This window comes from Dendrobates tinctorius, unplaced genomic scaffold, assembly GCF_039654945.1.
Source record: "Dendrobates tinctorius isolate UK_male_01 unplaced genomic scaffold, ASM3965494v1 ptg000202l, whole genome shotgun sequence".
Lineage (NCBI taxonomy): Eukaryota > Metazoa > Chordata > Amphibia > Anura > Dendrobatidae > Dendrobates > Dendrobates tinctorius.
The window spans coordinates 8773216-8800231 of record NW_027361869.1 but is presented as its reverse complement, the minus strand read 5'-3'; the positions used below and the strand labels follow the sequence as shown (position 1 = coordinate 8800231).

At 43.7% G+C, this 27016-nt stretch overlaps 1 protein-coding gene across 1 annotated transcript; it reads left to right on the top strand.

Annotated features, from left to right (window-relative positions):
- The first annotated feature begins 2403 nt into the window (after positions 1-2403).
- LFNG (LFNG O-fucosylpeptide 3-beta-N-acetylglucosaminyltransferase) lies at positions 2404-18304 on the top strand. The gene is made up of 8 exons (XM_073553730.1): positions 2404-2864; positions 11249-11297; positions 12127-12226; positions 12342-12495; positions 14564-14649; positions 14767-14932; positions 15036-15121; positions 16147-18304. The coding sequence occupies exons 1-8, from the start codon at positions 2466-2468 to the stop codon at positions 16211-16213; spliced, it is 1107 nt and encodes a 368-aa protein (XP_073409831.1). The 5' UTR covers positions 2404-2465; the 3' UTR covers positions 16214-18304.
- Positions 18305-27016: the final 8712 nt, after the last annotated feature.

The following is a 27016-nucleotide window of genomic DNA, read 5'->3' as shown; positions in this document are numbered from 1 at the left end:
CCCCATCACTAACGTTGTTCAGCGGGTTATCTGCACCTGTAAGCGACAAACGCTGGCCTTTTCAGTGTAGCGCACATGCAGCCACGGACATGTAAGGGCATGACACACCAGTTATTGGCCAATCTCATGTGCCAGAGCCTCACGTGTCCCTCTAGTAAGCCGGACTCGGACCGCGGGGCATGACGGAGTCTCGTTCGTTAACGGAATTAAGCTTGCAATGTGTGCATCTGTTCTGTAGCTGGCATGGTTGAGGTTTCCCAGGTGGAGTCGAATTTAACCGTAGGCTCCACTCCTGGTGGTGCCTTTCTGGACATTCCTTTAAGGTTCAGCTTTGCAACCATACTGCCCACGTAAAACAAACACTTTGCCTTCATGAACGCTGTTTGGAGGGTCATGACTCGTGGGAATAACGCCGCCCAATCAGTTAACCTGCTAGAGAGATCCTTCGTTGCTCCCAAGCATGACATCACACTCCCTAGGAAGAAGGTAATGCCACTGTGGCGACCGTACTCCTGGGGGCGACACAAGTGCACTGATGCCCAGCCACTGCTCGATGAATCTGCTGGTACATTGACCCAGACCACTACATTCCCCTCGCACGCTACACGGCCTGAATCTGACCCTAATGAAACTCAGGTTACCCTTCCCATATATAGTTCCATCTTACACGGTGACAAAGAGGAAGCTGCAGATGAAAGTGCAGGTTCGGCCCACCCGCCATCAGACACACCACCGTACTATCAGGGGCCCTGTGCCAGTGCCGTCGCCAACGAGTGGGCCTCCCCTGCTTGCTCAGGATCACAGCACTTGCAAAGTTGAAATACTGTGCAGTGAGATGGAAGATGGGGACGACGAGGAGTCCAGACTAGTACAGGGATTCCCTAGCGAGGAGACTTATTTCATTGTTTTCAATGTTGGGACAGCAATTTTTGGGGAGCACTATACTCTGGAGAATGATAGATGGGGCCCACCATACACTGGAACATTCCAAAGGTGGACATCAGACACTGGAGCAGCATTTACAGGGCCCATTATACACTAGAGCATTAGAAATGGGGCCCATTATGTTTGGAGCATTATTTGGGCCCATAACACAGTGGAGCTTCATCCATGGGGACCAACATATACTGTAGCATTATGTGGAGCTCATCATATACTGTTTCAAACATTATATGGGACCAATGATTCTGTATGGAGAAATAGATGGGCCTCGTCATGAGATGTAAAAAGTGAAGTATTTTTCATTGTACTATACCGCTATTTCTCTGCCGTATCGGAGCATGATGAGTTGTGGTATGTGTTAAAGGGGCGCTCTTTCGCCCAGGGCACATGAAAACCTGGAGCCAGCCCTCCCCGCCCACAGTTTGTAGCCAAATAACCCCCATTTTTCAGTGCGTAACTTGTATTATGAAGTTAATTAAGGTTGACAAGCTTAAGTAAGAAGAATTGATGCTTTTGGCATTCAAATGGGCACTGTAGGTGTGTTTCCTGTCCTCCTCTCACTGCCGACTTTTATTCCCCATTGACTTACATTGGGTTTCGTGTTTCGGGACGACCCCGACTTTTCCCTATAATTGGACGATCTTGCTCGACCCGACTTTTGGAAAAGTCGGGTTTCACGAAACGAAACGCGACCCTAAAAAACCAAAAGTCGCTCAACTCTACTAACCAGCATAACTACCTAGTCTTGCAAGCCCGGGGTAGTCTCACTGCCCCCTGGCTACATGGCTGCCCACCTGGAAGCTGAAGGGGATCGCTCTTGGGCTTGTGGCAGATTGCCCCAGCAGTTTTTAACCTTTTAATTGTATAAAGGGCAGAGAAGAGAAGCGAGAAGAAGAGAAGAGGGGAGAAGAGAAAAGAGAAAAAAGAAAGAGAAGAGAGAAGAGAAAAAAGAAAGAGAAGAGAGAAGAGGGGAGATAGCTCTGATGTGTAGTTATTCCATGTGGTGATAGTAATCTGATGCTCCTCTCCGTCTCTCACATTGCTGCTGCCCTCACAAGACTTTGATACATTTCTCTCCTACTACGATCACCAGGTTGCAGCTGTCAGGACCTGCTGGGAGTTGTAGTGCAGCAGATCTGATCCCCAGCCTCCTAGGATAAGTCATACACGCCAGCTTCTGTCACGATACGTCTCCTTCTGTCGCGCACCATCCTACGGGTGACACAAGCCCGTCTCCTTATGGATCCCATGCCAGTGGGGCGTGTCTAACGCTAGCCACGCCTTAGTGCCGTGTTCTAGCTGCTAATGGGCGGGCATAGAGGCGTGATTGCTGAGCGACACGCCCCTGTGGTGACGTCCACCACAGTGTTCAGACTGCTGCTGGGCGTGGCTACATGTAAACCCCTCCCTGGTAGGCGTGGTTGTGGTGTAGGAACTTTTAAATCCCAGCATGCGGCATTGTCGGGCAGTGTGAGCAGAGCTGTGGAGGGCGGTGCGTGCAGCGCGCACAGGAGCGGACAACAATGCTGAACAACTGCGGGAGGAAGTTTCTGCTGTCCCTGGTGGGGGCCACGCTCACCTGCCTGCTGGTGCTCATGGTGGACCAGCAGACCAGGCAGGAGGTGGACGGCTCTGGGAGCCAGCTGGAGGCTGAGCCTGCTGCCAGGTTGGAGGAGGAGGCTGCCGCCTCTGCTGCCAGGGCTGCCCGCAGCTTCTCCTCGTACATCAGCACGCTGACCCGGGTGAGGAGAGACGTGGAGCCGGTGGCCACTCCATCCACGGAAGGCACCAGGGCCAGTAAGCCCCCCGTGGAGGAGGTCACTGCTGACGATGTGTTCATAGCGGTGAAGACCACCAAGAAGTTCCACCGCTCCAGGATGGTCCTGCTCATGGACACCTGGATCTCCAGGAACAGGGCGCAGGTGAGGCTCCGGCTTTGTGCTCTGTTCACACTCCGCGGCGACGAGTTAGTGACCGCAGCCCCGGGTCAGCACCCGGGCTCATTGTAGTGTCCCACATTGAAAGGCGACACAGAAGTGACAGCTGTGGTGGCAGGAGGAGGTGGACATCGGGGTGTGCGGGGGGAGCTATATGCCCACGTGCATCAATGTGGGGTGGGTATGTGTCTATATGCATCAATTGGGGGATTTATGACTAATATGGGGGGTATATGACTATATACATCAATGGGGGGTATATGACTACAGTTGTGGCCAAGAATAGACACCCCTGCAATTCTGTCAGATAATACTCAGTTTCTTCCTGAAAATGGTTGCAAACACAAATTCTTTGGTATTATCTTCATTTAATTTGTCTTAAATGAAAACACAATAGAGAATGAAGCAATAAGCAAAACACTGATCATTTCACACAAAACTCCAAAAATGGGCCGGACAAAAGTATTGGCACCCTCAGCCTAATACTTGGTTGCACAACCTTTAGCCAAAATAACTGCGACCAACCGCTTCCGGTAACCATCAATGAGTTTCTTACAATGCTCTGCTGGAATTTTAGACCATTCTTCTTTGGCAAACTGCTCCAGGTCCCTGATATTAGAAGGGTGCCTTCTCCAAACTGCCATTTTTAGATCTCTCCACAGGTGTTCTATGGGATTCAGGTCTGGACTCATTGCTGGCCACCTTAGAAGTCTCCAGTGCTTTTTCTCAAACAATTTTCTAGTGCTTTTTGAAGTATGTTTTGGGTCATTGTCCTGCTGGAAGACCCATGACCTGTGAGGGAGACCCAGCTTTCTCACACTGGGCCCTACATTATGCTGCAAAATTTGTTGGTAGTCTTCAGACTTCATAATGCCATGCACACGGTCAAGTAGTCCAGTGCCAGAGGCAGCAAAGCAACCCCAAAACATCAGGGAACCTCCGCCATGTTTGACTGTAGGGACTGTGTTCTTTTCTTTGAATGCCTTTTTTTCTCCTGTAAACTCTATGTTGATGCCTTTGCCCACAAAGCTCTACTTTTGTCTCATCTGACCAGAGAACATTCTTCCAAAACGTTTTAGGCTTTTTCAGGTAAGTTTTGGCAAACTCCAGCCTGGCTTTTTATGTCTTGGGGTAAGAAGTGGAGTCTTCCTGCATCTCCTACCATACAGTCCCTTTTCATTCAGACGCCAACGGATAGTAAGGGTTGACACTGTTGTACTCTCGGACTGCAGGGCAGTGTGAACTTGTTTGGATGTTAGTCGAGGTTCTTTATCCAACATCCGTACAATCTTGTGTTGAAATCTCTTGTCAATTTTTCTTTTCCGTCCACATCTAGGGAGGTTAGCCACAGTGCCATGGGCTTTAAACTTCTTGATGACACTGCGCATGGTAGACACAGGAACATTCAGGTCTTTGGCGATGACTTGTAGCCTTGAGATTGCTCATGCTTCCTCACAATTTGGTTTCTCAAGTCCTCAGACAGTTCTTTGGGCTTCTTTCTTTTCTCCATGTTCAATGTGGTACACACAAGGACACAGGACAGAGGTTGAGTCAACTTTAATCCATGTCAACTGGCTGCAAGTGTGATTTAGTTATTGCCAACACCTGTTAGGTGCCACAGGTAAGTTACAGGTGCTGTTAATTACACAAATTAGAGAAGCATCACATGATTTTTCGAACAGTGACAATACTTTTGTCCACCCTCTTTTTTTTATTTTTTTTATTTTTTTTTTTTTTGTTAGGTGTGGAATTATATCCAATTTGGCTTTAGGACAATTCTTTGTGTTTTTTCATTTAAGACAAATTAAATCAAGATAATACCAAAGAATTTGTGTTTGCAATCATTTTCAGGAAGAAACTGAGTATTATCTGACAGAATTGCAGGGGTGTCAATACTTTTGGCCACAACTGTATATATACATCAATGGGAGGTATATGACAATATGTACATCACACTATTGCTCCCCAAACATGAGAGAATTATCTACAGCTGGTGGGCTCTGTACAGTGGGGTATGTAGACAGAAGCCCCTGTACAAGAACAATATTCAGGCCCTTATCAATCCCAGAGCTCATCATAATGCACAATGTTTCCTGCTTTGGAGAGAAGAGTGGCCCCTTCACCTTTTGGGCCACCGCAGCTGCATCAATGATGTGTCCGGCTCTGTCACTGAGCAGATTACTTGGCTCTGCCAATGGTCGGCAGATAAAGATCTCATGTCTGTGGCTTATCTTCTACCTGGTTCTGAATCTGTGTCTGATCCTGCATAGAGGTTTCTTATTCAGCTTGTCAAATCAGGGACAGACAAAGCCATTGGTGCAAGTTGTGCAGCCGTAGGGGCCCAGGAGGTGTCAGGGCCACTTCTACCTGCAAAGCAGGTAGCATTGTGCATTATGAGGAGCTATTGGGCTGAAAAGGGCCCATATACTGTTCATACACAGGGGCTTCTGTGTCTGTCAAATGTAAAAATGAGCAAAATTATAGGTGCCACCAAAGGATTGTGAAGGGACCTGACATGGCGCCTAATAACATGGATCATTATCTTGTGTGAGGGATAATGGCTTGCTTTAGCTGCTTGGATCCATTAATAGGAGCCGTCACTAAGATTTGAGCTGTTGCATCAGGAAAGGAGAGATTCTGGTTCTCCTTAGAATCTGCTTTCACTGACTTTTTAGAGCAGAAACTCCCCAAAAACCCAAGTTTGCATAGAGAATTGGAGCGTTTCTGCCCAAAACTTGGTGTGAACGTGCACTAGCTTGATCTCTTAAGCGTATGGACTTCATGGGAGAACATGTAGATTAGGTCTCCAGGAGACGGCTATTTTCATATTGAGCTCAATTTGAGATGTTGAGCAGAGCCAAGGATCATGAGGGCTTCCTGATGAGTCTTGGGCTTTTTGGATAGCCTCTGCCTCCTTTTTTGCATGCTTCTGCCGGATTTATAAATTCTCGTTGGTGGCAGAACGGCTTTCATTGTGACAGTTCTTCCTTAGAAATAAAACCCTCCGACTTCTGAATGAGAACCCGAGTCTCCATTGAAGATGAAGGGGAGAGAGGATAAATTTCAGGAGTCTTATAGAATGACATCCCGGAGAATGAATCTCTTCTTTGGTTTCTCATTGTTTTGCGGGCGGTTTGAGTTCCCAGGACGGAGCCTGTTCTCTCACGCTGTCCCCCTGCGTTTGCTAACAATGCCCCTTTTCTCCAAGCAAGGAGAAAGCCCCTTTTTTTTTTTTTTTTTTTTTTTTTTTTTTGCTGCCTCTTCCATGAAGCTTTTATCATGGGAACACTTAAGTCCAAGCTATTGCTGTGGTGTCCAGGTCAGGTTGCCTGGAGATGTGGGCCAGTGAAAACCCAAGACAAGGAGCCAGGGAATGGGCGGGGGTAGCATCCTGGAACCCTTTTTGACAGGCTTGACAGTCGATGGTAGAGACTTGAAGGACAGCCGTTTGAGGGGAAAATGTTACCAAATAAGCTTGGAAGCAAAACTGGCTTCATTGAGGCACGGCTTGACAGCAGCCACTATAGATGTGCGGGATAATCCTTTTTCTGCGCATTGAAAGTTTACTTAAGTAAGGCCTGTAAAAAAAAAAAAAAAAAAAAAAAAATCCTGAAGCGTTGGATTTCAAACTGGATTAAGTACATAGAAAAGTTTTGTAAGAAATTTCTATGCGCTGTCCCTTTAAAAACCCTTCGATCACAGGCGATTTCATCTAAATTCTTCTTAACTGTTCCTTGGATAGAACTTTATGTACTTATTTATTTTTTGTATTTAGTCAGCAATGATCTTATGTTTTGTCAACAGCTCTGACTAAATTACTGTTTTGTTTTTTTTTTGCCAGATCCTTAGGGCACAAGTGGAATTTCCAGTCCAACGTGCCCCTGGGTAGTAAACATCCAGTGTTTAACCCAAAACAGAGTATTCGCCCACTCCAGCACGCGCCCTTATCCTTAATTGTTGGCACTGGTCCATTAACACAAGGAGTGCTTCCCTATTGTTGGTTTAAACTACAAGTCAAAGATCTCCCTTCTAGACTTAACCCCTTGTGAGGACTGTAAGGGTTAAGACCTGCCAGTGTTACCTGGTTTCTTAGGAGGACAAGGTGTCTTTGATAAGACACAATAGGTCCAGTATCCCGTGTCTTGTTCTAGTGCTCATATATGGTTACATCGCTCTATTGTCTCGCTTTTGGTATTAACTAACTTATTGGCATTACTCATTAAAATATGGACCACCCCCAGTTGGAGAAAGAGGGTCTTGTTAGATCTACTGTATATCCCATTTATTCCATACTCTCGTTTGTCTCCTTTTTTATTAGCTATATACTCTTTTTTTTTTTTTTTGTTTTTGTTTTTTTTTTTTGGCACCAGGTAAAGTGTTCAGTTTTTGCCCTTATTATTTTCCCTGTAAGCCCCTGAGTATTACGTTTTTTGTTTTTCTAAAATCATCCATACGGTTCTACAATTATAGGCACTTTTTTACTTTGGTGCTAACTTTTAGGCTACGTGCACACGCTGTGGAATGGGGTGCGGATTTGGCCTCGCGGATTTTGTTAAATCCGGATTATCCTGCAGTTTGGCCCTGCGGTTTCACCATCTTCACAATGGTGGAGATAGGAAACCGCTGCGGAATAGGCAGAAAGAATTGACATGTCAATTTTTTCTGCAGTTTCAAAACCGTGCAGAAAAATCCGCACCGTCTGCACTGCGGTTTTTTATTCCCATAGGGAATAATGGTACTGTACACCGCAGCAATACTGCTGCGCAGCAGAATCCGCAGCGTGTGCACACACCCACATGGTCTTTGAGGAGGCGTGGCTTAGAGGGCATGTCTTTAGACTACTCTAGTGTCAATTAAGTTACGCCCCATTAATAAAGAGCATAAAAATTGGCACCAAGTAAAATAAAAAATCTTGAACTGTGTGGCGAATTTTAAAAAAATAAAAAAATGGAATATTCAGGGGAGCAGTGGGAATAAAATAAGGGCAAAAACTAGTCGCTTTTAACCTGGTGACAGGTCCCCCTTTAATATGTGCAATGTTTGTAGGTTTTTTACCCTAAATGTCTCCTCCTTACTTGGACGACTATTGGAGATATAGTTACTTCATAGTGAAAGACTAGATGGTTCTTGACGTATTTTGTATACCTGAGTGACAGGTGTGGAATAATTAAAGGGTTAACGGACTGCCGATGTCAGGCCCCATGCTGAGAGAAAACTCCTGACCTACAACTATGCGCCTCCAGCAGTGAATGGGGGTTGTTATAGGCGCATGTACTGCACAGACCAAATAACCCAGACTGGAGCTGTGGCAGTGACAAGACGGAGGTTGCCCTGTCCTCAGGTGTAACGGCTCGGGAAAGGTGTGCCGTGCTCCTGACATGCTCCTGACGTGCTGCTCTGTGTATATATCAACACGGATCAGTAGGGAAGAATTCACATTTGTATTTGTGCTATAAACATGTCTAAGTTTATGGTCCAGTCTAATCTGATCTAACTGGGAAGAACTGGTTCTGACCTCCCGCAGCGAGTTCTTCAGGGGGTAACGAGTACATGAAACAGCAGAGCTTGTTGTTTCCCCCTTTTTGCGGCCAAATATGCTGTAATCGTCAGGGAACAGGGTGGAGAAGTAGTTCTCCTTTTTTTTTTTTTTTTTTTTTTTTTTTTTTTTTTTTTATTACTAGGAGGTGGAGAGGCAATGTTTTGGGTACACCTGCTGGATCAGGTGCATTGCAGACACTCGCCTTCTTCCTCCTCATGACATGAGCAGGTATGTTTCATCCTGTCCAACCTGTCTTCACCGCAGCGGGAAATTCAAATTCAAAATCCTTAATCTCCAAAAATAAAGGGAGATTGCACCACAACTCGTACATTGTGCATCGCTCATCACGATAGTTATAAAATTAACTACCCCCCCCCCCTCAGCCCACCAGTAAACTTTACCAAAGAGCTACTCATTGTTAACCTTAGCGGCAGGACCAGACCTCAGGGGGGGGGGGGGGGTCTTCCATTGTCCGCACCTACTACAGTGGTGGTCTCTATTGTTAGAAGAGGAGTTGGCATCCTGTCATTATTTCGACTGCTGATTTTTAGAACAATGAGGTTTCCTCTGCTTTAACCCAGGGTTGAAACTTAAATTTTTGAGAAGCGCCGAAAAAAAAAAAGCAGAAGTTAGATTAGATATTTCAGAAGATAGTGAGTCATGGGACCGTTGAGAAATAATGGAATATTTTTGCAGTTTTTTTACTTACACTTTTGCTGTAACCTTAGTATTAGTGACTTGCTGTCTGATGTCCCCCTCCTCCCCCACGTCCCGCTTGTCACTTTGCTCTCCTGCCACCTTGACATTCACCGTCACCTACATGCTAGCGAAGTTATAAAACTTCAGAGGCTTTTCATAAGCCACAGTGAACCCTGTACTTTGCCTTAAGATGTTAACCTCACCTCCTCCAGAAAGTGGTCATTACGTAGAGAACTTTTAAAGGTAAACATTCTTGCCCCACGACTACAATTATACGAGTCACCTATGCTCTTGGGGTAAAGGTTGCCTTTTTTTTTTTTTTTTTTTTTTTTTTTTCTGAAGTGTACAAATTCTTACAAATTTTAAGCTGAATTGTTTGGCTTTGATTGGATTTCCTGGCCGGGCTCCTGAAGTCCTGGGCTTGGCAGGAAGGGGTGTGAGGCAGCAATTCTGCCAATCACTGATATCTCCTGAGAGGTGACACTTGGGGCTTTAAATGGTCCCATCCCTTCCTCACAAGGAGCAAGCAAGCAGTCTACAAGTTTCCGGAGTTTCCTTCCAATAAAGGGGGGTGCATGCTGTTCCTTTCCTGTCCATCCCTAAAGAAAGGCGACTCTTCTTTTATAGCCTGGAGTCATCCCATTGTCTCTTGACGGCGAGAGCGGGGGTGAAGGGGCCCTATGGACACGGGATCAGATTGTTCTTAGGGACCTGGCAATAAACAATCTTTTTATCTATTAATAGTATAACTGGCTGCGCCTAGTGAGATGAAATGGAGACCGGCCATAAACTAAATGCCATACATTCCTACTAATGCTGTGTCGTGGACCATTAGGGAAATCTGGCCCACAGAAGTGCTGTATAAGAACAATAGGCACAAAAGAGACCTTAACCAATTTCTGTCTTTCTTCTGTTAAATTTACCTTCATAAAGAACCCCGGAGCCACCCCCGTCATTCATTCACCCCTCCTTGGGTACCACCGCGGGAGGAAGAATAGTTCTCCACATCAATCATCTTCCTTTCTTCTCCCTTCAATACCCCAAGCTTAACCAGGCCAGCTGTATGCTAATCAGGACGGACATGTCTCGGCTTAAACTATCCGTCAGTGGCGAAGGATCGCCTCTTTTGTTGGGAAAACAGGCACCTAACTTTCCCCCCCCCCCCAACCTAAAGAATACCCGCGGCCACCATAAATGATTCTTGACAGCGACTCTGCAACGTCAGCCGACTTCCCCTCCTACTCTTTATCCTTTGTTGCCTTCTTTCTTCCTTTTTTGTTGCATACTTTTTTATTTTTTTGCTTTCCGCAAAGCAGCTGGCACAAGTGTTACCCTTCCCTCTGCTTTCTCCGAAAACTGATTGATGGGACTTATGTTTTCTCATGTTGTGAATATCTTCCCGTCCCACAACAATCGGCGCACAATGAAAAGCTAACCACAGAGACAGCCGGCGTCTGCTTACCCTGAGCCTGTGTAAATAAGGGAGTGCGGCCCGGCAGGTGGAGAAGGTAGAGCTTGGGGCGGGGTAAGGAAGGTAGCCGGCAGTCTTGCAGCGCCATAAGCCCTAGCGCTTTACAGAGCTATTGAGTTACATAGGAACTGATGGAGGCGTGAAAACAAAAAAATTTGAAAGCAAAGTGGCAGCAGGCAGGTGTTAAGACTGGCAGAGCCGTTGGGTGAAACGATGCCAAGTCTTGTGCCAAACAAACAGCTGCAAGGTCCTCAAACTAGGTAAAATGAGATTTTACTTCGAATCATAGGTTATTATGGGGGTATGGCATGATCACCAGGGTACGATTTTCAGAAATTAGTCAGTCTTCAGTGTAACAAAACCAATGAGTTAAATCTCCCTCCGTTGTCTTTTATCAGCCTCAGGAAAAGTTTTTGTGTTTGTCCCTTTTAGGTTTTTAAGCAACACAGCTGTCTCCTTTCAAAGCCTCCATGCACAATACAAACGGCTTGTGGATCTGCACGGGGGTTTAGTCCCAAATTACAAGCCCTGTCCCCTAACCATCTGCTCCTCTGCATTTTTGCTTTTTTTTTTTTTTTTTTTTTTTTTAAAATAAAGAATCCCAGGTGCACTGAAAAAACTAATCTAATGTTCCTTTTGTTGGCATTGTGTACCTTTCAGACTTACATTTTCACGGACGGCGAAGACGAAGAGCTGCAGCGCAGAACAGGTGAGGTTGAATTTGCTCATTTTGTGGTTGTAGCCAATCTAAATTTTAGGATCTTTTGCTATCATTTTGATTTTTGACTGTTTGTAATATTTTATTGTATTCTATTTTTTATTACAAAGTAAAAAATTGGTGATTAAACCAATATAATGTAATATATTGTGTTTCTAGCCTGTCAACATGGGGATAAGATGAGGTGGTTAAGTGCCCTTTGCTAGGTGGGGTGTAATCCTTACAAATGGTCATGGTCCTTCTCTGGGCTCTTCGGATGACATTTTACCCCCTTTTTATGGTTAAGACCTTTTTTAACTAAACTGCAGAGGAGTAATCCATAGTATTAACCAATATGGATAGTGGGGGCTGGAACACCAGCCGAGGGGTGGGTTTGGTACTAATGTGGCATGTGTATTTTTTTCCTTCTCCCCGTTGAGTATGGGTCATGGCCTTTATTCTCCTTATGTAAATGATTTCCATTCAGACTACTGATACAGCTTCTATTGAGTGTGCTCAGCCAGTAACAGGTGGTCCGGTCTGGGAAAGTCCATGTTCAATAGGACAGCGTTCCTTGGAGAAAAAAAGTTTGGGGAGGGCTGACTTGTAATTAACCCTTTCACATGTTCCTTACACTTGCCCAGCCCCCCATTCTTTGCAAAGTGACTGTGGTGTTCCATCTGCTGCCTCCATCCCCCAGTCTGATGCCGTTCTCTACTGTAACCCTATACCCTTGCCCCAGCAGCTGTATTAAACCCTCATTGCAATGAATGATTATAATAACCCATAATTCTTTGTATGTTCCATCTACAATGACCATAATTTTTCTGTAACTTTGTAGGAAATGTCATCAGCACAAACTGCTCGGCAGCTCACAGCCGTCAAGCCTTGTCCTGCAAAATGGCCGTGGAGTACGACAAGTTCATAGAGTCCAACAAAAAGTAAGTGTCCTCATCAACCAAACCAAAGATGAACGTTTTTTGCCTTGAATTTGCCGATGACATAGAGCTGTCTTATTCCTTGCATCTTAACTTGTCTTTTCTCGCCTTGTCTCAGGTGGTTTTGCCATGTAGATGACGATAACTACGTTAATGTGAAGACGCTGCTGAAACTGTTGTCCCGATATTCTCATACCAGTGACATCTATATCGGGAAGCCGAGCTTAGATCGGCCAATCCAAGCAACTGAGAGGATCAGTGAAAGCAAAATGGTGAGGAACCGCCTCCTTTTTTTATTAAACAGGAATTGTAGAATCATAGAATGTATGGGACTTCAAGGATTATCATGTCCAACTCCCTGCTCAGTGCAGCGCAGGAATCATTTCTTACAGATTAGATGGTGCAGAAATTACAACAAAGTAATAAGTCCAACAATAACAATTATAGAATTCCAGGATTTTTTTTCCCCTGTCATCTGAATTTCCATAAAAATCTTTCCACTACAATGGACCACATAGCAAGCAGTGATATGTCACACATTATCATGACTGTCCCTGATGGGGCTCTCAGTATAAATTCCCTATCAGTAGGTCTTTGGAATGTGGGAGGAAACCAGAGTACCCAGAGGAAACCCACGCAAACACAGGGAGAACATACAAACTCTTTGCAGATGTTGTCCTTGATGGGATTTGAACACAGGGATCCAGCGCTGCAAGGCTAACACTGCTCCCTGCAAGGCTAACACTGCTGAAAGGCTAACACTGCTCCACCGTGCTGTCCATACCACTGAGCCACTGTGCTGCCCATCATTAGAATAGTGTTATTCAAACAGCTCACCATCTCTTCTATTTAAGGGAGCAGTGTTAGCCAGCCAATGCCTATCTACAGTGTTTCTGGTTTGATACAACATTTTGTCAGTTGTTCAGGGGGCGAACTTCTAATCTCCTCCACATAGCCTAGCACACACACCTATGCAAAGTACAACATCTGGGCAATAAAAATGAAAAGGCATATACAGAATGGGAGGAATAGGGCTAAGCAACAGGACATGTGAAAAAGACTTGGGTATACTAATAGATCAGACTGAATATGAGTCAACAGTGTGATGCAGCAGCAGAAAAGGCAAATGCAATTCTGAGATGTATTAACAGAAGCATACAGTCTAGATTACGTGAAGTCATTATTTTCCTCTACTCCTCTTTGGACAGACCTCATCTGGAATACTGTGTCCAGTTTTGGGCAATATATTTTAAAAAAAGACACCAACAAACTGGAGCAAGTTCAGAGAAGAGCAACCAAGTATGGTGACCAGTCTGCAAACCATGTCCTATGAGGCATGGTTACAGGATTTGGGAATGTTTAGCTTGCAAAAAAGAAGACTCAATAGCTGTCTACAAATATCTCCAGGGCTGTCACATTGTAGAAGGATCATCTTTAATCTCATTTGCACAAGGAAACCCTAGAAGCAATGGGAGTAGACAGATTAGATATTAGAAAAAACTTTTTGATGGTTAAGGTGATCAATGAGTGGAACAGGCTGCCACGAGAGGTGGTGAGTTCTCCTCCAATGGAAGTCTTCAAACAGAGGCTGGACAGACATCTGTCTGGGATGATTTAGTGAATCCTGTTTTGAGAAGGGGGTTGGACCAGATGACCCAGGACCCTTCCAACTCTACCATTCTATGATCTAAAGAAATGTGAACATTAAAGACCTCCAAGACCAGTCTGCTCACCTCTTCCCACAATGGGTGCAGGACCAAAACCTATTGACTAAATTTGCTCCATCTTTCCCGTAACATGGACAACAATCATTCATCCTAAGGCCCTTCATATATAATAATTTAGGTGTTCTGTATACTTTATGGATAAGAAATAATTGAGATTTTCTTTGTCATATTTATCGATGTTTTTCTGGTGACTCCAGGATGTCTTCCACTCCTCTTGAGTAATTAGTCCAACATCTCTCTCCCTTCTAGGTTTAATTGTAGCCATAGGGTTTCCCTAATGTTTAAATTAACAAGTTTCCTTCCACATATAATTGATGCAAGTACTTCAATCCCTTCCTTTTCCAGTTCCCAAAACCTTCCAAACTATGCATTTTTCCCAAACAGCGATTATTCCAAATAAGAGTATATTGAGAGTATTCTCTCATTCTCAACCACTTCTTACAGGACCACCACATTTTATGAGTAAGATTAGTTGGAAAACCCTTAGACTTTCTAGAGACCGGCAAGTTTAAGATCTATCAGATGAGACACCTTCTTGAGACTCATGATATCACTTTGGTATTCTTCTAAACATTCCTCCACTGGTGTAGTAATTCTAATTTGTTCTTCTCAGCGTCCCGTTAACTTCTGGTTTGCCACTGGAGGTGCTGGATTCTGCATAAGTCGTGGCCTGGCATTGAAAATGAGTCCATGGGCGAGGTAAGGATCGACAAAGTACAAGAACTTGCTACGCTTCTGTAGATGGACAGATGGTTGATGTGGATCTTTTTTTTTTTCTTTTTAATAATAAGAACTTGCTGTTCTTTTCCTCTTTAGTGGTGGACACTTCATGAACACTGCAGAGAAGATCCGACTTCCTGATGACTGCACCATTGGTTACATTATCGAGTCTGTGCTGGGGGTGAAATTAATCAGAAGCAACCTCTTTCATTCTCATTTGGAGAACTTGCACCAAGTTCCTCAAAGCGAAATCCACAATCAGGTAAGAAACGTTGCAAAATGGAAATTACCAAAGTTTCCAACACTCTTCATGGTTCCGCTTAATTAGAAATAAGAGATGTAACCAGCGTTTTCTGGCTTCCTAGGTGACATTAAGTTATGGAATGTTTGAAAATAAGAGGAACACAATCCTGATGAAAGGGGCTTTCTCAGTTGAGGATGATCCTTCAAGGTTAGAGGCATTTAACGTTACTTTTTAATATTTCATAGATCATGTCATAATCCAGTAAATTCCTGTAGATTATTCAGTTGCTGCAGTCAAGTCTGTAAATAAGAGTATCTTCTGAATGTAGATTGAGGAGAAATGGGACATAAACATTTTGGTAGACTGACCTACTGTGAAAAAGTTGTTCAGGTAGTAATGTGTTTCTGGTTCATACCTTACCTTTTCTCAAAACTGAACTACATATGAAGAGCAATACAACAAGAGGGGGTTTAAATACACAAAAGGGTGTCAATATTCAAAGAAACTCCCAGTTTGGCTTGAGTAAGTTGTGGACTGATGCCCCTTTTTGTATTGATCTTCTGCTTTAAGAAAGGGTTTGGTACAAACCCGAAAAGTGTTAAAGCTACTTAAAGTATTACCACTAGTGGTGCTGTGAGTGTACTTGGGTACGCATCAAGCATCGGTGGTGCTGAAGCATCATTCTAGAGTTCCCGCCTGCAGGTTTTGTGGCTGTTAGACAGCCAAACTTGTGTGGATTGACCATGTATGGTGGGCAAACCCTGCATGTGTTTTTTTTTTTTTTTTTTTTTTTTGCTGTCTAACAGCCACGTAACATGCAGGGAGCGGACTAGCGTATTGTGGGTGCTCATTTGCCATGCTCAATGCACTCTCTCATCATGAAATACCACATGTGTGACTACTCCTTTTTCATAGCAGCTTGGTCTACCAGAAGGTCCATCTCCTACTTCTACCTGTACACTAAGGAGATCCCTTTATTTGCCTTCTGATTTCTTTTTCTACCAACTAACCATGCCAAATGAGTGACTATTACTGTAACATATAAAATCTGATCTAATTGAAAGTCTAATCATCTAATATTTTATGGCCTAAAACTGTTTAGGTGTTTAAAAGTCTATATTTGGGCCCAAAGTCCCTTTTCCGATTCCATCCAGGACGACCCCCCCCAAATTTTCAACATATACATGAAAATTTCTGTACTCAAAAGTGTAAACATGATGTTTCCGTTCCAGATTCCGATCCATCCATTGTCTGTTGTATTCAGACACTCCATGGTGCCCCAAGAATATTGCCTATTAGAAGACTACAAATCTTCTTCAACCTCGTCCCAAGTTTCCCTGGTATCCTAAGGGCTATGTGGGACCTGTACGTGTTTCCCTTTGCTGTGAATGTCGCTGATTTCTGGTGCTGTGCAGGGATTGCACAGTGTATGGTTTCATAGGCTGCTGTGCGGCTGGTTACTGTCCTTGTCTGAGCAGTCAATGACAGCTTATCTCTACAGAGCACCTCCTCGTGTGGCTGAGAAGTGTGCCAACTTCTGGAACAGAGCCTGAAGATGGACAGAGCTTGCATGTCATGTGGCTACAAGCCTATAGACTTTTATACAATTGCTTTGCAGCAGTGTCTGCTATTCTTATAGAATGTGTGCTGAAGACCTGCTTGCTAAATGTTTGCTTCCTTTGAGCTACCTATAGTTTTTACATACAAAAATGGCTTTCCCTGTTGCAGACCAAATTTTAGCGCACCAATTTTTCATGCCCTAAACCCCTGTCATTCTGCTCCATAGTGACTGATTTTAAATTTTTTGGTACTTTTTATACCAGTTAGTTATTCCAGCAGGATAACCTTGGTGCTACTAACTTTTTGTATCATCCTAGGTCTTGTGTGCATTTTTGGGAAAGTTTCCAGATGTTCTAAAGAATGTTGCCCCCTTTTTTAGGCTCCGGATTTATGTCCAAATGAAGAACACCTCCCATGTAAAACAGATATATTTTAGAATTGGGCTCTGGTTTAATCATGTAAGTGTTCCTTGGTGTAGAACCTCAAGATGGTCACCACTGGGAACATCTACATCAGATAGGACTGGAGCTTGACCAGGTTCCTGCCGGTGTTCTGCATTGTATCTTCTGCAATTGGGGCAGTGAATCGGGTCTTAACTAGTGATGAGCACGTTATCCGAGCACGTTCACTCATCACTAGTCTTCACCACTTTTTAAGGCACTTTTGATTGACCGTGAACAAATAGTAGAGCTGGACTCTAAAAGCGCCTTTGAAGCTGCCGCACTGAAATTTGCTCAAACGTTTGTAATGTTTAGAGCTGCTACTCTGATCCCATCCTTTATTTTTTTTTTGTTGGCCATTATTGATGGTCTGAGGATGCACAAGGGACTGTAGTAAGGCCTCAGGATCATTTAGTTTATTTTGGAGATCAAAATGTTTCAGTGCTATAACTCTGCCATGAAACACTATAGGAGCCAGACTGCAAAACACATTGTTACACAATGGTCCCCTTTATACAGTTCAGAGCTGAATTTAATATTAGACATGAAAATTAACTTCCTGGGCTTTGAAACATTCGCAACTTTTCCAAAATCAAGATGAAAAACTGATCCATGGCTGCATCATGTGCAGAGTTTTAATAGGTCACCTTTAATCTACCCGTAGAATCGAATGTTATCCAAAGGGAGCCCTGATCCATTATCCTTAACACAACGGGGAGCAGTTTGGTGACACCCACCTAGTCCATAGTGGGGGAAGATCCATCCTCTTTCTGCCCCGTTATCTCCAAGCCTCTTGCAGTGTGGTGCCCATTAGACCTTTATGCAAAACAAGGCTCCGAGCTCGACCTTTTCCTGGCGTACACAGGCCCCTTCGTGGTCTACATTCCTGGATTTGGGCAGCAGTTTACAGTCCAACTGCAAATTTGCTATAAAAAATATTTCCAGCACCCGATGGGTTATTCTTTAGTTAATTTTAATGGCAGAGTTTTATGGCGGCTTCAAGGTGACCTTTTGGGGAGTGTAATGTTATTGCCCATAGTGGGCATTAATTGTATATAATGTAAAGATGCAGTATTTTTACTGTGGATCTCAAAAATCTATTTTTTTTGGTGTCTAATGAATTTATATATATTTTTTTTTATTTTTCTGTGGATCAGAAAAAAGTTTATCAAAATGTTTTTTGTTTTTTTTGTTTGTTTTTCTTTTATCTCAAACGCGCCCGCATTATTAAATTATCCCAGTATCTGGGGGTTAATTGTTATACGAGTTTATTGTTTTATAAATCTAAAAGAGAATTAACAATTTGTTCTCAGGGGAATTCTACCCGGTGTCAGGGTGATTATGATGTATGTCGTCCTCTGCTTTAAATAAAGCAGTTTCTTGCTTGAAATGGTTGTATCGTTTCACTGTTTATTGTGCGTCAGTACATATCAGACATAATGATTGCTCTACTTGTGTATAGTCACATGCAAAAAGAAGCCAATGATGTGAGGCAACCACCCTGGGTGTGTCTTAGATGTCATCTGTGTGTTTTTGTTTTTTTTTTTTTTTGTTTTTTTTTATATGCATTTTGGGCTAAACATTACTTTTGCATTTGGGTTTTGTTAAAGATTTTGCATGGTTTTGCTTTTGCAGGATTCTTTCACCCTGCCCTTTAAATGTTTGGTCTATGTCCTTAAAATCGACTGCAAGAAAAGGCCTTGTTCACACTTTCAGTATTTTCCATCAGTATTTGTAAGCCAAAACCAGGAGTGGGTGAAAAATGCAGAATGTGTGAGCTTGGCCTAAGGCTGAACCCAATTACATGGAGTCCTAACAATGGTCCCTGTACTTTCAGGCAACTAGATCTCAGTTGATACTAAAATTTGCAGATTGTCAGTTTAGGGCAGGCATGTCTATGGACAGGAGATGGGAACAATAGATGCTGAATGATGGATGTTCCAGCACCTACAGTGCTGGCAGAATCTTTCTATTAAGGAATGGACCACTGAAACAATGTGAATGGCAAGTTATAGAACTTGAGAATTGTAACAGTTCCTGGACTTATTAACCCATATTCCCCAAAAGTAGTTTTAACGTGTGACGGATGAAGGCAGCAAAATCTTGATTTTTTCCTACAGGTTTTATGTAAAAGGACAAAATATTCTTCAGTGGATCTGCATCTTTGGGTTTTTCCAGATCAAGAGCCGAATGTCTAGTAATCAGTGGCCAAAGTGATCTGATCCTTTGGTGCCGCCTGGATTTTACTATTGCTATGTTTATAAATATGTATTACACATAAAATGGGTAGGCCAGAATGCACATAAGATAGAAACAAAACCTACAAAGAGTAAGTGCAAAGCACAGAGGTATATACAAAATTATCAAGTTTATCAAAGAATAAATTAAGTTGATAAAAGGTATAATACACAAGATAATCATAGCTGATGCGCAAAAGTAGGCTACAAACATGATACAAATATAAGAGGAAGTCAATGAACAAAACTATTGGGTTAGGAAAATGGTAAATATAATGTGAAATACAAGGTACAGTGCTAATAGTGCAGAGAGATACAATGCATAAAATATATTGTCATATTAATGTAATCAGCTCCAAAGGTCAAGTATCATGAAATAAGAGAAATGTAAGTCTAGTAAAGAATGTGAACACGCAGTGGCATACAAAGATCTAGTCAAACATTTTCTTATCTACAGAGCTGTTGTATCATGATGTAAAAGGGTAGAAATCCCATCAGTAAGACATGTAATGTGCATAGTGGCAGAAGGTCTTACCAGTCAATGAAAGAACCGCACCTGACTTGTGTTTCGCATGTAGCTTCATCAAGGGAAGCTAAACAGAAACTGTTCACTGGAGTCTACAGAGAGATTACACACTGGCTCCTTATCTGGAGAAACTCCTGGGCCCCAGAGACCACCAGATCCTGAGCCAGTATAGACTCAGTGGGTACAATCTGGCCATAGTTTGGCTGGCAGAGATGGAACTTTAAGCCCAGAGAGAACAGACTGTCCCTACACTGCAACCTGGAGGATGAGACCCACTTCCTGTTACACTGCACCAAATACTCAGCAGTGAGGAACATTCACTTCAGGAGAATCTGATCTCTTCCTTAATTTCAGCTCCATGAAGGAGGAAGAGAAAACATCCTGCTGGAGGAGGAAGAAGAGAGCATGGTGGAGATGGCAGCACAGTATGTGAGCGTATGCCATAGGCTGCAAGAGAGACAACTATGCTATGGACTTCCTTAACCTCCACCGTGGATGTGCCCCCATCCATCGTTCCTACAGTCCCTATCCCCTTGTCCCCACAGTCCCTATTCCTTACTGTACATTTGCTTTGGCAAAACTAAGCTTTACTTGGTTTTCCCAATAGCTTCTTTGAAGTACACACTTCCTTTTAATATATAAAAATTATATGTAAACTAGATGGAGGCCCAATGCAATCGCATCGGGAGGGCGGTAATGTCACAATGGGGGCAGGCTTTGCAGTGTTAAGAATCTCCTCCCCCCCCCCCCCCCACCCCCGTGCTCACCCACCTATCCACTCTCTTTCCCCATGTGCTGACTTCTCCTGTCTGTACGCTCTTCTTTGACCTGTCTACCCCAGGTGCTATCCCCCTTGTCTGCTGTCTCTCTCCTTCCTGTGCTGTGTTCTCCCCTCATGTGCTGTCCCATTTGAGCTGTCTCCCCCCTGTGCTCTCTCACCCCTGTGTCTGACCGTGTACAGAACATAACACAGCTACTGGGCAGAATAGGAAGCAAAAGACAATACTAACATTACAGCAAGAGATCGCAGAGGATACATTTTGTGAGGTAAAATAATGTTTAAAAACAGTCAGTGAAATATTTTACCTCACAAAATCCTCTGTGAACCCCTGCTGTAATGTCAGTATTGTCTTTTGCTTCCTCCCCTGCCCAGGAGATGTGGTATGCTCTGTACACAGACACACAATTTTTAAAATTAACTTTCGGTCGTAGGAAATGCTCAGCTACTTACCGGTAGCGGTGTTTTTCAGGAGCCCATGACAGCACCACGAGAGAGGGGATCCGCCCTTTGGGGACAGGAAACCTACAGACATAAAAAGGGTGGCACTCTCTCCCGCCTCAGTTGGATTACAGAGCATGAGAGGACCTCCCTGGTTAGTAGCAATTCATACATGCACAGTCAAACTAAATATTCTCTACTCCCATGACAAATTTTTAACCAAAGTAAAGGTGCTGATCCAAGACGTGAGAACAGAGGGAGGGAATGTAGAGGTGCTGTCATGGGCTCCTGAAAAACACCGCTACCGGTAAGTAGCTGAGCATTTATTCAGTCACCATGACAGCACCACGAGAGATTTGCAGAGATGAAGAGAACTCTAGGGAGGGATAGCTACCTCAAGCACCTTTCTCCCAAACGTGAGGTCGGCGGACCCGCCTAAATCCAATCTGTAGTGGTTTCTATCCCCTGTCAGGGACAGGAAACCAGCTCAGGCGGGAGAGAAGGCCGCCCTTTTTATGTCTATAGGTTTCCTGTCCCCGAAGGGCGGATCTCCTCTCTCGTGGTGCTGTCATGGCGACTGAATAAAACCCCTTTAATGGAACAGGCTTCCTCTGCCTGTAGACACGTCGCGCATCTGCTGCCGGCATCAGCCGAATGATTCACTGCGTGGAATTCGCGGGCGCAGTGCTACTGTGTTCTGCTGGTGGAACCGCGCAAGAGTGAGAGTGGCAGTACGACGCAATAGGTTGGTACCAGCAGCAGTTTCCATATTGAGACACCCATCACTTGGGTGTCCCAATATGGCGGTCGGTAAACTTCCTCCGCTTGGAATTCTGGGATACGGTGACAACTGGACAGAAGAGGAAATGAACAAGGCAATTATATAAATGTGTTTCTTTGCCTCAAACTTTCAGCTGCAGAGGTATGGATAGTTTTTCTGCTTAAGTTTCTTTCTTATGGTGGAGTCATAAACACTGACCTTAACTGATGCAAGTGAGGCCTGCAGTTCTTTGGATGTTGTGGGGTCTTTTGTGACTACTTGAATGAGTCGTCACTGTGCTCTTGGGGTAATTTTGTTCAGCTGGCAACTCCTGGGAAGGTTCACAACTGTTCCATGTTTTTGCCAATTGTGGATAATGGCTCTCACTCTGGCTCGCTGGAGTCGCAAATGGCTTTATAACCTTTTCCTGACTGATGGATCTCAATTACTTTTTTCATTTTTTCCAAAATTTCTTTGGATCGTGGCATGAGATCTAGCTTTTAAGAAAATTTTGGTCTACTTCACTTTGTCAGGCAGGTTCTATTTAAGTGATTTATTGATTGAGAATAGGTGGGGCAGTGATAAACGACAGTTAATTTATATTGTAAGGATGGGGGGGCTATCAGTTTTTCACACAGGGACCTGTAGGTTTGGATTTCTTTTTCACTTAGCAATAAAGGCCTTAATTTAAAAACTGCATTTTGTGATTACTTGTGTTATCTTTGCTTAATACTTACATGTTTCAGATCACCAAAAAATGTAAGTGTGACAAACATGCAAAAGAATAGGAAATCAGGAAGGGGGCAGATACTTTTTCACACTACTGTATATACGGTTTGTATTTATTCCATGAGCCGGAATCGGAGGTGTATACACCATCCGCTCATTGTGAGTTCCTCAATAACCGGCCTAGTGGTGGAAGCGACCTTTTCCATCACTTGTCAGTCAATTGCGCAATTACCCTGACGATTGGAGGCAGCGGAGTTGCATTCCACTGACAAACTGGTGACAGCAGTGGGACCTGCACACCCCTTCTACCATCTGTTATGTGACAAATTGGTGGCTGTACTGGGATCTGCGTGACACCCTCCTCCATCCAGTGTTACCCTTGACAATGTAGTTTTAGAAAACACCTTTCTGGAAGCGCTCCGTTTGCTGATGAGTGTGCGCATACAGGAAATGTTGAAGATAAACCACAGCTTCAAACCGCATCGCCTGCTTTCCTCTTCAGCTGCGTAGAAACAGCACGATACCCAGAAATGAGCTGTGTGCTGCCAGCCGGCTGCAAACTTCTACCCACAAGACTTGGGCGGAAGCAGATCTGAAACGTTTATCACAATTCGTAAAAACTGTTGGTAGAAGGTTAATGTGACCGATGGATAACCCAACACGAAGCACTGTGAAATGAGTCAGATTAGCCACTCTATATTTTTTTTTTATCTATCACTTGATTAGCAATCTGGCATGATCATCTTTGTCCTCATCAGGCTTTGGAAGCACAATGAGACCACCTAATTCTGGTAGTTGTTTTCCTCAAACCATCACCAAAAGGATAGCTTGGTGCTACTTAAAGGGAATCTGTCACCTGAATTTGGCAGGCTATTTAAAAGCCTTCTGTCCAGTCCGATGGGCGGTGTTTCCTATCCATTCCTCCTCCCCATCCTTGGCCGCCGTCCGCAATATTTTCTGGAATTTGAGTAGGTGTCCGCCATAGTCTGCGCGTGCGCAATGCAATCTTGCCTTGCGCTCACGCAGTATGCGTTGCCCAACTGCGAGCAAAGCCTAAAAGCATTACTGCGCATGCGCCGGTTAACTATGTCCTGGAACACAGCGAAATACTTCTGGGACATAGTTAACCGGCGCTTGTGCAGTAATGCTTTTTGGCTTTGACCGCAGTTGGGCAAAGCATACTGCGCAAAGCAAGATTGCATTGCACATGCGTGGACTATGGCGGACACCTACTCAAATTCCAGATAGTATTGTGGATGGCGGCCAAGGATGGGGAGGAGGAATGGATAGGAAACACTGCCCATTGGACCAGACAGAAGGCATTTAACTAGCCCGCCAATTTCAGGGGACAGATTCCCTTTAATCTCCCTTTGCATCTTGTTAAGCAAAGGATCGTGGTTGCAGTGATTGTTTTTCCTGGACTCACCAGACAAAGTAATTCCTGGATCCAGCCTTCATTTATGCAGTACATGTTTACATCCACATTTAATTGCATTGTCTGTACTGTTGGCATTGTACACATAGGACACCATCAATAAGATCTGATAGGATATTTCTGAATCTTTTTATTATACTTGCATGTATAGCACCATAATATTCTGAAGCGCTTTAAAGACATTGTCATCACTGTCCCCATAGGGAATTAGATTGTGAGCCCCAATCAGCATGTGTTTGAAGTGTGGGAGGAAACTGGAGAACCTGGAGGAAACCCACGCAAACGTGCAGAGAACATACAAACTCCTTGAAGATCCCTTAAGTAGTAGAAGTGGTTGTCGTTGGCTTTGAATGGGGTTGTCTTCTAGATCTGCAGGCCTCATATATATGTACCGTATATATATTATTATGATATTAGGTTAATTGTCTCTGTCAGCACAAAATGATGGCTCAAACCATGCACAGGTGCTCAGTCAATCCTTGGTGTGGTCAAGCAGTTCAGTGCAAGTTTCCAAATACTTGTTTTCCATCTTTGCCCTTCTCTTGCTCCTGTAAAGCCAGAGCTGTCAATTGAGGAAGGGGGTGCAGAGATGGATTCAAAACCAGTTGCTCAACCACATCAAGGATGCACTGAATGCCTGTGCTTGGTGTGAACAGTCATTTTATACTAAGAAAAACTCAGATTCTCAGTTTGGCTCTCTGACCCTAGATTTTGGACTTTCAGGTTTCTCTCCCTACTTTGGCAGCATATCCTTCTACAGAACCCAACCATAAGTCAATTGACTAGCGCTAACATCATGCTCGATCACTAAGATGTTGTTCGTTCTGATTTGACTGTGACAGAGTCAAATTGAGTAGCCCCGGTAAGTTTTGATGTTCATGTTGCGTTGTGTGACTCAGAACAAAACTACCCATGACTCGGTTGCGGTTTCACATCGTCAAGATGAGGCACATAAAAATCATGAACTTAACCTGCACTTGGTACAGGTTCACATAAGATCTTGGACTTGCTGCAAATTTACATGAAACCATGTGCTGTTGTGCCACATGTTTCTTGGCCATGTGGCACACTGCAACATCAATCTTCAAAACCAAGCCAAAATGTAGACTGCTCAATAAAATTGTAGTAAAAGACGACCCCAGCACTGGCTGATGATGGATGAGGTTTCAACTCAACTTTTTTGAAATTTGATAGGTCAAAATTGGGACAAAACTTGAGACCACTTGTGGTCATCCATGTCAATGATCATCTCTTGGTCTCAAAATAAAGACATTAATAAAAAACAAACAAATATTCTAGTCTTTAGGACATGGTTATTATATATCTGGCGATGTTTCCATCTTATCTCATGACATAACCCGCAGTTATATATAGAAGGTTGCTCAGTGTGTTATACCGCTGTACAAACACTATATTTCTACTACAATACTTGCACTAGAAAAACACTATGTGTTTCCGGTCCTGGAGTGGGAAAATGTAAAGGGAATCTCCGTAATGCTTGGAATTGGATGCAACTAATTGTTATGCAGATACGTGTCCATTGCTGAGGACTGTCACCATATATTTACACCGAGATGTCACTCAGTTACAGCAGTTTGTACCTAGCCTTTCAGTGAGTCCAACCTGAAAAACCGTTCCGAACCCCCTGGCGCACTAATATATGCACAGACGACTATATTATCAGTCCAGGTGCTATCCATTAAAAAATGGATCGCACTCGGACCAATGTAAGTCAATGGGGCAGTGCAGATGAATGTTTTTGTTCGCTGACCAAATCAGTGTGTGTGAAAATATCACAACATGCACGATTTTCCTCCTTAAATCAGATTAGGCTCACCCATGGGTACAGGATAAAAATCGGATAAAGTACAGAGCTACAATCCAGCATCCAATTTTTTTGGATACACTGCAATTCTGTAACATAGAAATCTGTAAATTGTCCTGTAAATGATTACCGTAATTGCACACGAATGACAAGTGAAAAAAAAATTGTCCCACTTTTCTGGAACGATTTTTTTTATACTGTCATGTGACCCTTCCCTAATACGTTCTTTTAGACAGTTTCCAATAGGGCCCACCGGAGGGTTCTCCTGTTGGCCAGTCCAAGCCACTTATAAATGATTCTTGTTGGGATCTATTCAAACATTTCTGCCACAGTAATACGCATCTGACTTTTTTTAATTAATACATCTTGGTCTTTCAGAACAGTCATAAGAATGAACCACACACGGCCTTTATTAAGGTCACCCACCTGTCAAAACAAATGGAAACTACCCACAAAGTGGTTCTTATTTCTAAGAGCTTTTAAGAAAATTATATCAATGGTGAAAGTCTTTCACATAATAATTTTCCAGTAATTTTCTGTTCCAGTAATTATTTCCACTAAACTGACTAATTTATCATATATTGATAGAATTTCATCACCTTCTCTAATTTATACCCTAATCAGAACCCAATTTTTCTTTTCCCTAAATCCAAATTTTCCTGTGCTTCCAAGAGCTATTTGGGGGTATGGCGCTATTAACATAGCTTACAGATAAGGATATTTCTATATTCTTCATTATAAAGGGCCCCATTCACATTAGATGAGAGTCGGCCTGACTGATTTCAGCAGGCCACCATCTTAAGTGTATGGGGGTCTCCTGACTCTCCCTTGATGATTGGACTGTCGGATTAGCCTGCCGATATTACATGGCAACCATGTTAATTATTTTTGGTGGTTGTTATTGGGTCGCCCTCCAGTCCCAGGGCAGTGGGGTACTCTGTACTGGGCCGGTGTCAGGGGGAAAGTATCACGGCAGCTGTGACCCGGTCCGTGGCCCTGGGCACCCAATGTCAATGGTGGTGTGTGGTTAATGGAATTGAATAGTTCGTGACGCCACCTGTGGTGTTCAGCAAGGGAGATGTTAAGCCAACGCTGCAGACAGATCCTCTGGGACAGATGGTGGGATACAGCAATGGTGGTATAGCCCTCCACAGGCAGGGCTGTTGTCCCAGGGCAGTGTAGATGTGGGGACACTTTGATGGTGTAGTGTCCGGCGCAGGGAATGTAGCAGTGCTGGCAGACGCAAGAAGGAATGGAGGACACCAGGGCTTGCAGTTTCAACGCTTTACTCACAGTTCTTGGTAACCACTGGTGCCTGCTTCCATGCCGTGTCCTCTGGGGCAGAGACTCAATCAACCTCCCGAGCAAGTT